The sequence below is a fragment of the Giraffa tippelskirchi genome, chromosome 4 (assembly GCF_054371585.1).
Source record: "Giraffa tippelskirchi isolate mGirTip1 chromosome 4, T2T-mGirTip1v1.2.pri, whole genome shotgun sequence".
Classification (NCBI taxonomy): domain Eukaryota; kingdom Metazoa; phylum Chordata; class Mammalia; order Artiodactyla; family Giraffidae; genus Giraffa; species Giraffa tippelskirchi.
The window spans coordinates 157,194,288-157,212,533 of NC_137278.1; the positions used below are offsets into that span (position 1 = coordinate 157,194,288).

An 18,246-nucleotide genomic window follows, 5' to 3' on the forward strand; every position below is an offset into this window, starting at 1 on the left:
GAAAATTTCAACGAGCCAATATAAAGAGAACAATTAGAATAGGTCTGGAATATATTAATTGCTGACAAAAATTAATCTCAACCCTCCTCTTTCTTCTCTTTCTCCTCATTATTATAAAAGTATTATTAATAGTAAAAAGAGTTCAATATACTTGAATTTCTAATCTTTTAAAAATATTTGAATAGATATTTATATTGTATTTCCAACACTTTAGTGATTGTCATTGTTTGATTTCATGAAAATTACAAATAGAATAAAATTTCCTAATAATGTCATTTCTATTACCTGGTAAAATGAAAATTTCAGAAATACACATCAACCCTCACGCTGTTTTCATCAAATGGCCTGTGCATCTTCAAAAATAAAGTTTCTACTCAAAATTGTAACATTTACCTGAGTATTTTGCTTTATTCAAGTATATTTGAATAAAAAAATTACAGAAAATTCTGAAACAATATTCAGCTTTAACCAGTTTATTGACATGAGTGTGGAAAAAATTTGAATAGGGAAATAAATGAAAAAAGAATCATACATTGTACTGAAAGAGTTTTTGACAGATTATGAGTAATACAAAGTATTAACAAGAACTTTATTCTTCTAATGATACAATCACTTGCATTTACTGGAGAAAAAGATAACCTTTTGGATGGTCTCCAGGAAGGCTTGCTTCACTTGCTGGTTCCTCAGTGAATATATAAACAGATTCATCATAGGAGGAACAGAAGTATTCATAATAGCAACTCCTTTGTTCAAGGATGCCTTTTCTTTTGCTGAAGGGTTGGCATACATGAATATACAGCTTCCATAAGAGATGGAAATGACAATCATGTGAGAGGAGCATGTAGAAAATGCCTTTTTTCTCTGACTGGCAGAAGGCAGTCTCAGAATTGTCTTGATGATGAACATGTAGGATAGAATTATTAATGCCAAAGTGAAAAGCAGAATCACTATTGCAGAGTAAAAACCAATCACTTCAAGGAGCCATGTGTCTGAGCAGGATAGTTGCAAGAGGGGGAAATAGTCACAAGCAAAGTGATCAATGATATTGGAACCACAGTAATCTAACTGGAGAAAAAGAATAACAGGTGGGAAGATGTTTAAGAAACCTGCCAGCCAAGCACAAAAGACAAGCAATACACAGACTCTGTTGTTCATGATGGTTGTGTAATGCAGGGGTTTGCAGATAGCTACATAGCGATCATAGGACATGGCAGTTAGAAGATAAAATTCAGTGATACCCAAGAAGATGAAGAAGAACAACTGAGCTGTACAATTGTTGTATGAAATTGCTTTGTCCCTGGTGATAATTGTGCCCAGAAATCTAGGAATACAGACAGTTGTAAAGGAAATTTCTAATATAGAGAAGTTCCTGAGGAAAAAATACATAGGTGTCTGTAGATGGGAGTCCACCAAGGTGAGAATAATGATGGTCAAATTTCCAGTGACACTTAATATATATGTGATGATTAAAAAGAGAAAAATCACCACCTGAAGCTCTGGGTCATCTGATAGCCCCAGAAGAATGAATTCTGTGGGTCTTGTGTGATTTTTCATTGCTGATCCTTTCCCCCATTCATACAGAAAATGGATGTATTTCCTACAAGAAATAAAAAGTTAAAATACATTTGAGGATAGAATACGAAGTTCTTAAAGTATCCTTCAAGATGATAATGAATGAAGTTTAAAAACATGTTCACCTACAGAACTCTCTCCAATTTCCATTCAGCTTTTCATTCTAGTAAGAAATATTATTATCTGAAGTTCAATAATATTTTTTCTTCAAAATACATTATCATAGACTATGGATAAAATAAAACTCATATGATAACACTTACATAAGGCTTTTTTCTCTAATAATTTTTAGTTGTTTCAAGTTATTCTTTAAAATATTTAGCTTCCTTTGTAAAAAGTGCAGAAATATTTTAATTGGTTCTCTTCCTTTCCTCAGTATTATAAAAACCAGTATAGTTTGCATTTTAATCTAAATAGAGAGTTTGAAAGCACACAGAGTTTATGTATGCCTACATAATAAAGATTGCTGGGAGAAATATCAATTGCCTCAGATATGCAGATAATACCACATTAATGGCAGAAAGTGAAGAGGAATAAATAGTCTCTTGATGAAGGTGAAAGAGGGCAGTGAAAAAGCTGGCTTAAAACTCAACATTCAAAAAACTAAGATCATGGCATCTAGTCCCATCACTTAATGGCAAGTAGAAGGGGAAAAAATGGAAACAGTGGCAGATTTTCTTTTCTTGGGTTCTAAAATCACTGCAGATGGTAACTGCAGCCATGAGATTAAAAGGTGCTTGCTCCTTGGAAGAAAAGCTATTATGAACCTAGACAGCATATTAAAAAGCAGAAACATCACTTTGCTGGCAAAGGTGCAAGCAGTCAAAGCTGTGGTTTTCCAGTAGTCATGTACAGATGTGAGAGTTGGACCATAAAGAAGGCTTAGGAGCCAAAGAATCGATGTCTTTGAACTGTGGTGTTAGAGAAGACTCTTGAGTCCCTTGGATAGCAAGGAGATGAAACCAGTCAATCCTAAAGGAAATCAACCCTGAATATTCCCTGGACAGACTGATGCTGAAACTGAAGCTCCAATAATTTGGCCTGATGGGAAGAGCTGACTCACTTTAAAAGACCTTGATGCAGGAAAAGATTGAGGGCTGAGGAGAAGGCGAAAACAGAAGATGAGATACCTTCATGGCATCATCAACTCAGTGGACATGAGTTTGAGCAAACTCCGGGAGACAGTGGACAGGGAACACTGGCATGCTGCAGTTCATGGGTCACAAAGAGTCAGACACGACTAACCACCTGAGCAACAACCACACAACATAGTAATATCTCACTTTAGAATATGGGTGTTTACCCATGGGAGTATTTTGTGGGCACTCTCTTCCAAATTACCTTTTTAAGGCTTTGGTTGATGCAATCCCTTCTTCCTTTCCTTATCAAAGACCAAAAGCACAAGAAAGGGTAACTTCTGCTACTAAAAGAAATAATTGCCTAGACACAGTTTAGTTCATACAATACACACCTGTTTTCTTTTGTTTTACAATTTTACTTTAGCAAATGAATGAGTAGATGGTCAAAACCTTTACTGGGAAGCAGCTATTTCTTTAAATAGGGAATGCCAATTTTATTGTTTTATTCCTATAAGAGAAAACCATTCAACTTAGGAAAAATCAATGAACAACTCAAGACTTATTGCTATGCTGCTTCTTTAGGACTCCATGAATAGTTTTCTTGTTAGTAAACCACCATTTACTCTTTAATAAGAAAAATTTCCTAAATTCACAAACCCATATGCAAATAATACTTAAAAACACATCATTGAGATATAATAATATGCATTAATAACATATAATAACAAATAATAACAAATTTTACTTACTTCCTGGTTTTTCTTGATGATTTAGTCTAAAATTTTATGGTCTGATCACTTCAATGATTATATAATTTCAGAGTTGATGAAGTGAGTTAGCAATTTATTTGGTTTCTATAATACTCTGAAAACAAATATGGTGACTTAACTCTGCAATTGCTCTCAAGGATTATATTCTTACTGTGGTTCAACTGGTAATATTTGACCACAACATCCTTCATTCCTGATACTGCAAAATTTGGGGCACGTGTCACTATACCGCAACTCATAATTGCTATTTGTCTCTTATACAAGCTCTGTGTAAAAACTCAGTTGCACTGGGTGAGTTAGTAAAACACTTCTTATATTTGCCCCTTTTCATATAATTAAAACACTACTTATTAAAATATTTCTTTGTATTAATGCACAGATTTTAAATGATTATTTTCCAATTCTGTGATTATATATCCATGCAATTTGAGTAATATTTTTCTTAGGCTTCAGAGACTATTATATTTTCCTACAAATGCTGCTTTGAGAAAAAGAGATTTAGAAATTTCTTCTCCATGTAAGTCATACACACGGAATTAGATTTATCTTTCCTGTTTTCTCAGGGGAATGTGTTAAGTAAACAGAGGGCTGATGAGGCATTATTAAAAGACACAGGTGAATCGGTTTTATAAGTATGAATAAGAAAACGTTTGGGCTTCCCTGGTGGTTCAGTGGTAAAGAATCCACTTGCCAATGCTGGAGACACGGGTTTGATCCCTGATGTGGGAGGGTCCCACATGCCATGGAGCCTTAACTAAGACAGTGTGCCACAAATATTGAGCCTGTGCTCTAGAGCCCGGAAACCACAATTACTGAGTACATAGCTGCAACTACTGACACCACTGCCACCTACAGCCCATGCTCCACATGAAGAGAAGCCACAGCAATGAGAATCTCACACACCATAAGTAGAGAGTAGCCCCCACCTGTCTCAACTAGAGAAAGCCAGTGCAGCCAAAAATAAATAAATAAGTAAAATTATTTTAAAAAAGAAAGTGTCAAAAAGAAAAATTAGCTAAATGAGGTAACTTCATAAACAACATGTCATATTGAGTGTGCAAAAATTTGATTTAGATTTGACTCTTGTATTATTGTTTTCGAGTCCACACTTTACTCCCAGAAATTCTGGCCTTTTCCTCAGGACAGTTACTGTGATTATTTCCCTTGAATTTTGACTTTGCATCATAGAAATTGACAAACGACAAATCAGCCCCTCAACTTCACCCCTGAGAGGCAGTTGTTAAACATTTACTATTCTCTCACTTAGAACATCTGTCAGTCATGTGGTGGATACTCAATAAATATTTCTGAATGAATAAATATGTTGAAATAATTTTGGTGTATAATCAATCTCCAGTACTCAATAAAATCTTAAAAACTGATTGTTAGAGAATTTTAGAAACAAAATATGAAAAGAATCACTACTTGGATACAAAAAAGTTAGTTGCTCAGTTGTGTCCGACTCTTTGAGACCCCACAGACTGTAGCCCACCAGGCTCCTCTGTCCATGGAATTCTCCAGGCAAGAATCCTGGAGTGGGTTGCCATTCACTTCAAATATAAAGGCAAATCTCTCACTGTGGCAGATTTCAAGCTACCAGTGAACAGCTGGGTCCTGTGATGTCCGGACAGGCTCCAGCACACCACTGCTGGGAGTGAACCAGTTCATCTACAAAGTGGACAAAGATCCCTGCTTTAATGGGGTGAGGGATGTGAGAGAATGTAGACAGTAAGCATGAATGTAATTAACTAGTAAACTATATAGTATTTCATATGCTAATAATTATTTTGAAAAAGAAGAAAAAACTGAACTGCCTTGGAAGTTGGGAGCTAGTATAATTTTAAATAGTGTCAATAGGGTAGCTTTTATTGAGGTGATATTTGGACAGAGATCTGAAGGAGGGATGGGTGCTAACCATGCGATTATCTGGGAGAGGAGACTTTCCAGTTTAAGAAGCATTTAGTGTAAATACAGTAAGGTCCTAGAAGGAAAATCACGTTACTTGAAAAGAATGATTTTGGTTGTTTATTTTGTTTTCTCATTTCTGATATTTTTCAATTCTTGTTGAACTAGTTCCCTGGATAGAATATACAGCAGAGTATTGAATAAAAACAGTTATAGTGTCCTTCACGTCTTATAACTGATTTTACCAAGACTATACCTACTATTTAAAACATTAAAAATGATGTTTACTGTAAACTTTAAATTTTGAATATTTTCAAGTATACAATAGGATAGAGAACTAGAGAAATAGTTTCAAGTACAGATCAAGCAGATTCAATAGATATGAAGGCTATTTTATATTGCTTTACCTGTTTTTTGAAAAATTTTTAAATATTTTGTTGTATTTTAAACCAGAACTTATACAGCAAACTTTTTCTTACCCATATATTTTCAATATGAATTTCTAAAATACATATTTTGTTTTGCTTAACTCTGATGCAATTTCCAAGCTAGTTAAATTAGCAAAATGTCTTTGGTATCATTTATCACCTTGCACACACTTGTGCATGTTTATGCTCACTTGTTCAGTTGTGTTCGACTCTTAGACCCCATGGACTCTAGCCCACCAGGCTCCTCTGTTTATGGGATTTCCCAGGCAAGAACAGTGGAGGAGGTTGCTGTTTTCCTCTTCGAGGGGATCTTCCTAACCCAGAGACTGAACCCATGTCTCCTGAGTCTTCTGCATTGGCAGGAGGAATCTTTACCACTGAGCCACTGGGAACGTACTCCTAGATACCCAGTTGTCTCAAAACATCATTTTTTGTTGACTTGTTCAAATTGGAGCCAGACAAGGAGCATGCAGCATATCTGGTTGTGATGATCTAGTCAGGTTACTTATGCTACTGAAATAATGTTCTATTCTATTTTACTAAGAGACTTTAAAAAATCGTAAAGGGACATTGAATTTTATCAGAGTATATGTGATTTTCTTTTTCAATTTTTGTTTTCATTTTTAGGCTTTTCATGAGGTAAATTTCACAAATAAATTTTCTAAAGATAAATTTTCTTTGAGATAAGGCCACATGTAACATGTAATACTAATTTGATAATTTATTTTAGTGCATTATCTCCTTATTTATGAGTCAAATTGCTGGTGATTTTATTTCTCACTTAATCTTTTGATATCATGAACATTATAAATGCCCAAAAATGAATTTGAAAGATTGCCTCATTTCTTTTTCTGAAAATATTTTATAAGATTGTGCTCATTCACCTTCTTAACAATAAATAAAAAATAAATAATTCTGCTGTTAAATTTAAACTACTTATATCTTTATTGAATTTTCAAATTTTAGTCAAATTACCTTATATTAAATAAGAAATAATATACTAGCCAATGTTTATGGAAAAGTCTAAAACAAGGTGTGAAAACTGTGGTCCACGAGCAACAGTTGGTCCACCCCCTCTTTGTGTTAAAAGTTTAATTGGACACAACTGAGCCCTTTTATTCACACATTGTTTATAGCTTCACTTGTATTACAGAGGGGGAAGAGTTGAGTAATTTCATCAGGGACGCTATGGTCTGCAAATTCCAAATTATTAATATAGTGCCCTTTAGACATAAATTGTGTTGACTTCTGATATTGATAATTAAAATGTTTATACTGATTGAAATCTTTATAATAACCACTAAATAGTTTGTGTAGAATTATATAAAGAGTCACATTACCTGATATCAGCATAAACTCTCTCATATCTTTTGTAATAATTTTACAGTTCTTTTAATTCCTGGAAATACAACTAGCTAATTTATGGTATACTTTTATTCAGGTATCAAGAACCCACATCATCAATCAATTCTAAGCTTCAGTATTTTCAAATGTTTCCAATTAACTGTAGAAATTATTGTTTCAACAAGAAGGTAGGAAATAGTAGCTCCATGACTCTTTCCAAACTGGAAAACTCTTTAGTATTGCTTAAAGTTGTTTTCTTTGTTTTTCAGCAAAGTATGGCTCTAAATCTCTCAACTGAGTTCAGTATATGCATATCAGGAAGAATTTGGCTCAATGAATTACAATTACAGTCTTTCTAGAAAAATGGTTAGAAAATGCAAGATGAGTTTGTGTAACATTCAGTATTATTTGAAATTTTGGCTTTATGGAAAATCAAAAAAAAAAAAATTACTTTAGTACCAGAGAGCAAGATCTTAGATAATCATCTTCTAAATTCTAATCAATACATTTTCAAATGCAATGCTACATTATAATGCTTAAAACAGAGTAAACATACAAATTTTTAATAAAAGAAAAGCTAAAATTTATATACAGTAAAATCCTGCCTATGTTAGCATCTTTATCCCTATTAATTGTTTGTCATTTAGTTAAGTAATTGAATGAATTATATGTGTACACTATTAACTCAAAATAACCATTAATATGAGAAAGCTGTAAAAACTGTGAGCTATTGATTATTAAAAAAACCTGCTTGACATCAAGCATTAATTTAAATATACACCTGACTATAGCAAATGTAGTCATATATAGTTTTCAATAGTATCTAATTCTTCAGGGTTTTATTAGAAATTGTTATGTTATGTGTGCTAATTAAAGAGTTCCCAAAAAGAGGGACAATTTCACAGTTTTCTTGAAAGTATATATTCATAAATGTTCTCAGATTGATAAATTATATAGCAGAGAACATTTTAAGATGGGTTATGAGAAAATTTTTTTAATTTCTCAAGAAACGAGAATTCCATTACTTTTTTAGTTGTGCTGCTTTTTATGCAATTACTAAGTAGGCCATAGTATGGGGAGAATAATATATGTAATACTCTAATAGGATGGTCAGATTATGCTCATGGTCTTGTATAGTAAATTAAAAATAGTGTTTAGCATGGTTTGTTATTTCCTGAATTTCTAGAAAGAAAGAAGTCATAAAACACAGGTCTCTCTCGCACATTCTTGCTCTGCCTCTTTCTGTCTGAATTTAATTTCCCAAGAAATATTGTGGAAGAAATGGGATTTTAAAAATTTTAAAGAAGGAAATGGCAGTTTCATAGTTACAGAGTGGAACACACATGTGCAGCTGCACAATCATGCCCAGTCTTTGCGACAGCATGGTCTGTAGCCCATCAGGATCCTCTGTTCATAGAATTTTCCAGCCAAGAATACTGGAGTGTGCTGCCATTTCCTACTCCAGAGGATCTTACGCACCCAAGAATCAAACCTGTGTCTCTCATGTCTCCTGCATTGGCAGGTGGATTCTTTACCCCTGGTGCCAACTGGGAAGCACAGAATGAAAAGCTGAGCCCAAAAGTAGGAAAGTGCATGAGAGAAGGATGGGAGTATGAATAGAAAAAAAATGTATACAGTATGCTTGTGAAGCTGCTGTCAATGAAAGTATGAGTAATGAAAAATAACTCTATGGAGACAATATGAATATTAATAGATTTTGAAAAGTTCTGAGTTTTATTTAATTGCATTTCATTATGCCTCTAATTTATGTCTCTAATAAATTGGACTTTTATTTTTTCATTCCTTGAGAAAAGTACATTCTTCCTTGCCATATCCATGAAGGCTTGCTTGACTTGTTAATTCTTTAAGATATACATAAATGGGTTTAGCATGGGGGCCACAGAGGTATTTAGCACAGCTACTCCCTTGCTCAAAAACACCCTGTCCTTTGCTGATGGATTCATGTACATGAAAATGCAGCTGCCATAAGAGATGGAGATGGCAATCATGTGGGAAGAACATGTGGAAAAGGCCTTTGTCCTCTGAGTGGTAGAAGGGATCCTCAAAATTGTTCTGATGATATATGAATAGGACAGAATTATTAATGCCAAAGTGAACATTAGGGTAAACACAGCAGTGGAAAGCCCATCATCCATAGCAATTTGGTGTCTGAACAAGAAATGTGTGAAAGGGGAAATCAGTTCAGTTCATAACAAACCAAGCATTCATAAAAAGTAACAAGTTTCAGTCAGTTGTTGTGAGGTGGATGAATCTAGAGTCTATAATACAGAGTGAAGTAAGTCAGAAAGAGAAAACCAAATATCCTATATTAATGCATGCATATGGAATCTAGAAAAATAGTACTGATTAATCTATTTACAGAGAAGAAATGGAGATGAAGACATAGAGAATGGAACTGTGGACACATCAAGGGAAGTAGAGGCTAGGAGAAATTGAGAAAGTAGCATTTATATACATATATATATATATATATATAATCATATATTCCAGTGCTGTGGCCACTGCTGAGTTTTCCACACTCAGCACTGCTGAGTGCTTTCACAGTATCATCTTTTAGGATTTGAAATAGCTCAACTGGAATTCCATCACCTCCACTAGCTTTGTTTATAGTGATGCTTCCTAAGGCCCACTTGACTTCACATTCCAGGATGTCTGGCTCTAGGTGAGTGATCACACCATCGTGATTATCTGGGTCATGAAGATCTTTTTTGTATAGTTCTTCTGTGTGTTCTTGCCACCTCTTCTTAATATCTTCTGCTTCTGTTAGGTCTATACCATGTCTGTCCTTTATTGAGCCCATCTTTGCAAGAAATGTTCCCTTGGCATCTCTAATTTTCTTGAAGAGATCTCTCGTCTTTCCCTTTCTATTGTTTTCCTCTACTTCTTTGCTTTGGTCACTGAGGGAGCCTTTCTTTTCGCTCTTTACTATTCTTTGGAACTCTGCATTCAAATGGGTATATCTTTCCTTTTTACTTTGTTTTTTGCTTCTCTACTTTTCTCAGCTATTTGTATGCCTCCTCAGACAACCATTTTGCCTTTTTGCATTTCTTTTTCTTAGAGATGGTCTTGATCACTGCCTCCTGTAGAATGTCATGAACCTCCGCCCATAGTTCTTCAGGCACTCTGTTTATCAGATCTAATTCCTTGAATCTGTTTGTCACTTCCACTGTATAATTGCAAGGGATTTGATTTAGATCATACCTGAATGCTTTAGTGATTATCCCTACTTTCTTCAATTTAAGTCTGAGTTTGGCAATAAGGAGTTCATGACCTGAGCCACAGTCAGCTCCTGGTCTTGTTTTTGCTGACTGTATAGAGCTTCTCCATTTTTGGCTGCATAGAATATAATCAATCTGATTTCAGTATTAACCATCTGTTTATGTCTATGTGTAGAGTCTTCTCTTGTTTTGTTGGACTACAGTGTTTGCTATGACCAGTGTGTTCTCTCGGCAAAACTCTATTAGCCTTTGCCCTGCATCATTTTGTACTCTAAGGCCAAATTTGCCTATTACTCCAGGTATTTCTTGACTTCCTACTTTTCCATTCAAGTCTCCTACGATGAAAAGGACATCTTTCTTGGATGTTAGTTCTAGAAGTTATAGAACTGTTCAACCTCAGCTTTTCAGCATTACTGGTCGGGGCATAGACTTGAATTACTCTGATATTGAATGGCTTGCCTTGGAAACAAACAGAGATCATTCTGTCATTTTTGAGATTGCATCCAAGTACTGCATTTCAGACTCTTTTGTTGACTATGAGGGCTACTTCATTTCCTTTAAAGGATTCTTGTCCACAGTAGTAGATATAATGGTCATCTGAGTTAAATTCACCCATTCTTGTCCATTTTAATTTGCTGATTGCTAAAATGTCAATGTTCAATATGGAATCTAGAAAAATGGTACTGATGAACTTATTTCCAGGGCAGCAATAGAGACACAGACATAGAGAACAGACTTATGAGCATAGTGGCAGTGGGGGTTGGGAGAAGGTGAGATGAATTGAGAGAATAGCATTGAAACTTATACATTACATACGTAAAATAGGTAGCCAATGAGAGGATGCTGTATAACACAGGGAACTTAACCCAGGAGAGAGGTGGGCTGAGGTAGGAGGTGGGAGTGAAGTTCAAGAAGGAGGAGACATATGGATACTTATGACTGATTCATGTTAATGTATGGCAGAAACCAAGAAAACATTGTTAAACAATTATCCTCCAATTAAAAAAAAATGAAAAAATAGTGCTTAAAATGATTTAATATTTCATAAATTTCTAGAAAGAATGTTTCCTGGTGAAATTAAAACACAGGTCTCTCTCAGGTGCTGCTACTCCGCCTATTTCTGTCTGCCCTTAATTTTCTAAGAAATATTGTGAAAACATGGAATTAAAAAACATTTCAGAAAGGGAAATTAAGTCAGTCCAAGGTTACAGAGTGGAGTGATGAGCCCAAAGGAAGGGAAATACATGAGAGAATGATGGGAATTAGAATGGGAATAACGTAAACACTATCTTTGGTAAGATGCTAGCAATAAAAGTATGAGCAATGAAAAACACTTCTAGGGAAATTATGTGAAAATTAATAGATTTTGAAAAGCCCTGATTTTTATTTGATTGCTCTTTGTTGCACCTCTAATTTATACAGCAGGACTTTTATTTTTTCATTTCCTTGAGAAAAGTAGAGTCTTCCTGGCCATGTCCATGAAGGCTCGCTTGACTTGCTGATTCCTTAGAGTATAAATAAAGGGGTTCAGCATGGGGGCTACTGAGGTGTTTAAAACAGCCACTCCCTTGCTTAAAGACACCCTGTCCTTTGCTGATGGATTCATATACATGAAAATGCAGCTGCCATAAGAGATGGAGATGACAATCATGTGGGAGGAACACGTGGAAAAGGCCTTTGTCCTCTGAGTGGTAGAAGGGATCCTCAAAATTGTTCTGATGATATATGTATAAGACAGAATTATTAATGTCAAAGTAAACATTAGAGTAAACACAGCAGAGGAAAAGCCCATCATCTCTAGTAATTTGGTGTTTGAGCATGAAAGGTGTAATAAGGGGAAATAATCACAAGTAAAATGATCGATAGCATTGGACTTACAGTAATCAAGCTGTATGAACAGCATGAGTGATGGGAATATAATTAAGAATGAAGCCAGCCAAGAAGCCAAGACAAGCAGTGTGCAGACTCTATGATTCATGATGGTCATGTAATGCAGGGGTTTGCAGATGGCAATGTAGCGGTCATAGGACATGGCAGCCAGAAGATAAAACTCAGTGACTCCCAAGAAAATGAAAAAAAATAACTGAGCCATACAATCAGTAAAAGAGATGGTTTTATCTCCTGTAATAATGGTGGCCAGGAACTTCGGTATAGTGACAGTTGTGAATGACACCTCTAATATAGAGAAACTCCTGAGGAAGAAATACATGGGGGTCTGGAGGTGGACATCCAGCAGGGTCAGGGTGATAATGGTCAGGTTCCCAGTGACGCTGAGCATGTAGGTGATGAGCAGAAAGACAAAGGTCACAACCTGAAGTTGTGGATCATCTGACAGTCCCAGGAGGATAAACTCTCTTATTTCTGTGTAGTTTCTCATTTTCTTCTTCTTTTCAATAACCTTCAGAGTAAAACACAAAGAAGCTTAAAGAAAAGGGAAGTATCCATGGATAGAACTGGAATTTATTTCTGGAAGGGCTATGCCATATTAATTTAACTTGGGAGAACATATCTTTAAGATTTTTTTTTTTTACCATATGCTAGTGTCTGTGTTTATCATAGAATATTTCTTTTGAAATCCCTATTTTTTGTCTACGGCCATACCACCCTGAACGCGCCCGATCTCGTCTGAAATCCCTATTTTATTGATTGGTATGAGGTTAAAAATATATATTTTTAATTTTATCCAAATCACATACTCTAAATAAGAAGAGTTGGAATTCTAACTTTGGCTTTTCTAAGTGTTTGAAATACTGGAATAGAAATGCTACTTGTTGACTCTATTAAATCCTTCCCTAAATGACTTCTTTCCTGTTGGGAAGCTCCTCGTCTTTTCTTCAAACTCAGTAAAATTGTGTTATTTTCTAATCTTTTACCTGATTTCTTGTATTTGTATTTGCTAGTTAATACAGAAAATCCAAAAATGTCAGGAAAAAGATCGCTCGAATGGGACTTTCTCCCAAATGAACATCACTGGAGTTAAATCTTCAACAATATGAAAGACTTCTAAGTTCTCACTCTGATTCACATTCACCTTCCTAACTTCCAACTCCTTATCTGAATCACTCTAATGGACTCATTGTTGTGACCTTCTCAAGTATTGGAGCAGGGGTTTCTGAATTCTGCAATCTAATGCCTGATGATCTGATATGACAAGGATGCAATAATAATAGAAATAAAGTGCAAAATACACATAATGAGCTTGAGCCATCCTGTAACTACCCCCCACCCAGGTCCATGGAAAAATTGTCTTCTACTAAATTGATCCTTGGTCACAAAAAGTTAGGGAACTTCTGTAGAGTCTAGAGTACAGAGGAGGCAGAGTGGATTTTTCATAGACTGGATCTGTGTCATGGGCTTAGGAGACCAAATTGTATGAATATCTAATACCAAACATAAAGCAATATCTTTCAGAGAACATTTTTTTTCAAAATTTCTCCTATCTAAATGTTATTATTATTCTCTATATGTGTGTGTATTCTGCTTTCTATTCTATGTTGTATTTTTATATTTTCCTTTTTCATACATTCATGTTCCTTAGCTAAAGCTCTATTCTGTCAGTATATTGGTATAATTCATTAAATAGCAATGAAAGCCTTTTATTTTGTCTTCCTGTTTAGCAGTAATAATAATAACAATCCATTTACTTAAAAAAAAAACAAACAGCTAAGGACTCCCTCAATAAATTGATCCAGTTCTTTTCAATAACACTCATGCTGTAAATTCAAATGGAATAGTAAAGTTTACATTCCAGCATCAGGAGAAATCTTTCTGCAATAGAATATTTAATTTCAAGATATAGGTTTATTGATTTGTTGTATGTGCATGCTTAGTCACTCAGATGTGTCCAGCTCTTTGCAAACCTATGGACTATATCCCATAGGTCAGGCTCTTATATTCATAGGATTCTCCAGGCAAGAATACTGGAGTGGGTTGCCGTTCCCTTCTCCAGGGGATTTTCCTGACTAAGGAATCGAACTAGGGTCTCCTGCATTGCTGGCAGATTCTTTACCGTTTGAGCCACCAGGGAAGACTTTTTTAGTATGTATGGCATCATTAGTCAGTTTCGTCTCTCAGTCTTGTCCGACTCTTTGTGACCCCATGGGCTGCAGCACGCCAGGTTTTCCTGTCCATCACCAACTCCCGGAGCTTACTCAAACTCATGTCCGTCAAGTCAGTGATGCCATCCAACCATGTCATCCTTTGTTGTCCCTTTCTCCTCCTGCCTTCAATCTTTCCCAGCATCAGGGTCTTTTCCAACTTGCCAGTTCTTTGCATCAGGTGTCCAAAGTATTGGAGCTTCAGTTTCAGCATCAGTCTTTCCAATGAATATTCAGGACTGATTTCCTTTGCAATTGATTGGTTTGATCTCCTTGCAGTCCAAGGGATTCTCGAGAGTCTTTTCCACCACCACAGTTCAAAAGCATTAATTCTTCAGTGCTCAGCTTTCTTTATGGCCCAACTCTTATATCCACACATGACTACTGGAAAGACCATAACTTTGACTAGATTGACCTTTGTCGGCTAAGCAATGTCTCTGTTTTTTTAATACACTGTCTAGGTTGCATCACGATATTGTGAAAATTCTCAGTGTTTATCTCTCTTATAAGTTTGAGCCCTCTTTTCATTCACTTTATTGTATAGGAAAAATATAGCTACTGTTAATTCAGGGAAAATTCCAACTGAGATGAATGGTGGCCAATTCTACTGGGAAATCAAGTGATGTTTAGGAGAAAATGAACATATCCTTTTGCTAATCCTCAAGGACCAGAGGAAAACAACGTTAAGTGCACTTACAAAAACAACAGGCTTTACATTTTCTGTAGACAAATTCATGGCAACTCAAGTATTTGATAGATACTTTCTAAGGCAAATGTAAAAGTCATTGTTCTCAATTAACAACAATTGTCTGTAATTAACAGCTGTGTATGATTCAGATCAGTAAACCATTTCTGGAATGCGAAGTGTCAGTCATTCCTGGGATGTTTTTGGTAAGGCAATGAAGAATATATCCCAGTTTATAAGACATCATTTCAGACTTTCCTTCCTTAGGACTTTTCCACATTTTTCCTGCTATTCCCATGGAATTTAGGATAACAAGCTTCATATTCCTTTCTGTCCCTTTCTTTTTAAAGAATTTTAATGTTTTAGATATCTCATTGTTGAATCAGGCTTGTGGTTCATTTAAAGTGAAAATTAACCTATTCAATAAACTATTACTTGCTGGAGGAAGGGGGAATGATTGAGATTGGCCCATATACACTATTTTTCATTGCTCATTATTGCACATCTCAGTTGCATCCAACTCTTTGTGGTCCTTTGGACTGTAGCCTGCCAGGCTCCTTTGTCCATGAAATTTTTCAGGCAAGAAATACAGGAGTGGGTTGCCATTTCCTCCTCCAGGCAAGCTTCCTGACCCAGGGATTAATTCTCTGTCTCTTGCATTGCAGGCAGATTCTTGCAAGCTTGATTATTGCAAGTCCAATACTATTGACCATTATACTTGTGATTTTTCCCCCCTTTTGCAACTTTCTTGTTCAGACACCAAATTCGTAGAGATAATGGTGTTTTCTTGTGCTGCGTTTACTCTGATGTTTACTTTGGCATTAATAATTCTGTCCTACACATATATCATCAGAACAATTTTGAGGATCCCTTCTACCACCCAGAGGACAAAGGCCTTTTCCACATGTTCTTCCACATGATTGCCATCTCCATCTCTTATGGCAGCTGCATTTTCATGTACTTGAATCCAACAGCAAAGGACAGAGTCTCTTTGAGCAAGGGAGTAGCTGTGCTAAATATCTCAATTGCCCCCATGCTAAACCCATTTATCTATACCTTAGGAATCAGCAAGTCAAGCGAGCCTTCATGGACATGGCAAGTAAGAATGTACTTTTCTCAAGAAAATGAAAAAATAAAAGTTCTATTTCATAAATTAGAGACATAATGAAATGCAATTAAATAAAACTCAGAACTTTTCAAAATTCTATTAGTTTTCACATTGTCTCCAGAGTTATTTTTCATTACTCATAATTTCATTGACAACAGCTTCACAAGCATATTGTATACCTTTTTTTCTATTCAAATTCCCATTCTCTCATTCACTTACCTTCCTTTGGACTCAGCTTTTCATTCTGTGCTTCCTGGTTGGTGCCAGTGGTAAAGAGTCTGCCTGCCAATGCAGGAGATGCAAGAGACACAGGTTCGATCCCTGGGTGGGGAAGACACTTTGGAGTAGGAAATGGCAGCACACTCCAGTATTCTTGCCTGGTAAATTCTATGAACAGAGGATCCTGATGGGCTACAGCCCATGCTGTCACAAAGATCTGGCATGATTGTGCAGCTGCACATGTGTGTTCCACTCTGTATCTATTTCCTTCTTTGAAGCTTTTAAAATTCCATTTCTCCCACAATATTTCTTGGGAAATTGAATTCAGACAGAAAGAGGCAGAGCAAGAATGCACAAGAGAGATTTCTTTCTAGAAATTCAGGAAACAGTGAATCATGCAAAACACTATATTTAACTTGCTATACAAGACCATGAGCATAATCTGACCATCTTATTAGAGTATTACATATATTATTCTCTCCATACAATGGCCTACTTTGTAATTATGTAAAAAACAACACAACTAAAAAATTAAAGGAATTATAGTATCTTGAGAAATCAAAATTCTTTTATTACCCAACTTAAAATCTTCTCTGCCATGTAATTTATCAATTTGAGAACAAGCTGGGCTGGAAGAAGCACAAGCTAGTTTCAAGATTGCCGGGAGAAATATCAATAACCTCAGATATGCAGATGACACCACCCTTATGGCAGAAAGTGAAGAAGAACTAAAGAGCCTCTTGATGAAAGTGAAAGAGGAGAGTGAAAAAGTTGGCTTAAAGCTCAACGTTCAGAAAACTAAGATCATGGCATCTGGTCCCATCACTTCATGGGAAATAGATGGGGAAACAGTGGAAACAGTGTCAGACTTTATTTTTTTGGGCTCCAAAATCACTGCTGATGGTGATTGCAGCCATGAAATTAAAAGACACTTACTTCTTGGAAGGAAGGTTATGACCAACCTAGATAGCATATTTAAAAGCAGAGACATTACTTTGCCAACAAAGGTCCGTCTAGTCAAGGCTATGGTTTTTCCAGTGGTCATGTATGGATGTGAGAGTTGGATGATGAAGAAAGCTGAGCACCGAAGAATTGATGCTTTTGAACTATGGTGTTGGAGAAGACTCTTGAGAGTCCCTTGGACTGCAAGGAGATCCAATCAGTCCATCCTAAAGGAGATCAGCCCTGGGTGTTCATTGGAAGCACTGATGTTGAAGCTGAAACTCCAATACTTTGGCCACCTCATGCGAAGAGTTGACTCATTGGAAAAGACCCTAATGCTGGGAAGGATTGGGGGCAGGAGAGAAGGGGACGACAGAGGATGAGATGGTTTGATGGCATCACTAACTCGATGGACATGGGTTTGGGTAAACTCCGAGAGTTGGTGATGGACAGGGAGGCCTGGCGTGCTGCAATTCACGGGGTTGCAAAGAGCCGGACATGACTGAACGACTGAACTGAACTGAAGAATATATACTTTGAAGAAAACTGTGAAATTGTCCCTCTTTTGGGGAACACTTTAAGAAACACATAACCATTTCTAATAAAAGCCTGAGGAATTAAAAATTATTAGAAACCATATATTAGTACATTTGCTATAATCAGTTTTATATTTAAATTAATGCTTGAAGTTAAGCTGTTTTTTTAATTAATCAGTTATATTAGTGGGTATTTTGAGTTAATATCATACATATATAATGCATTCAATTGCCTAATTAATGACAAACTTAATAGGGATAAAGATGCTGACATCGGCAAAATTTCACTGTATATAAATTTGAAATTTTCTTTTGTTAAAAA

The 18,246-nt window shown here is 35.8% G+C and overlaps 2 protein-coding genes across 2 annotated transcripts; both read right to left on the bottom strand.

The window, feature by feature from the left end:
* Positions 1-609: 609 nt before the first annotated feature.
* Positions 610-1,554, bottom strand: LOC145545160 (olfactory receptor 6C3-like). The gene has a single exon (XM_081588953.1). It carries the CDS (start codon positions 1,552-1,554, stop codon positions 610-612), a length of 945 nt encoding a protein of 314 aa, XP_081445079.1.
* Positions 1,555-11,775: 10,221 nt separating this feature from the next.
* Positions 11,776-12,714, bottom strand: LOC145545114 (olfactory receptor 6C1-like). The gene has a single exon (XM_081588835.1). It carries the CDS (start codon positions 12,712-12,714, stop codon positions 11,776-11,778), a length of 939 nt encoding a protein of 312 aa, XP_081444961.1.
* Between the last annotated feature and the right edge of the window lie 5,532 nt (positions 12,715-18,246).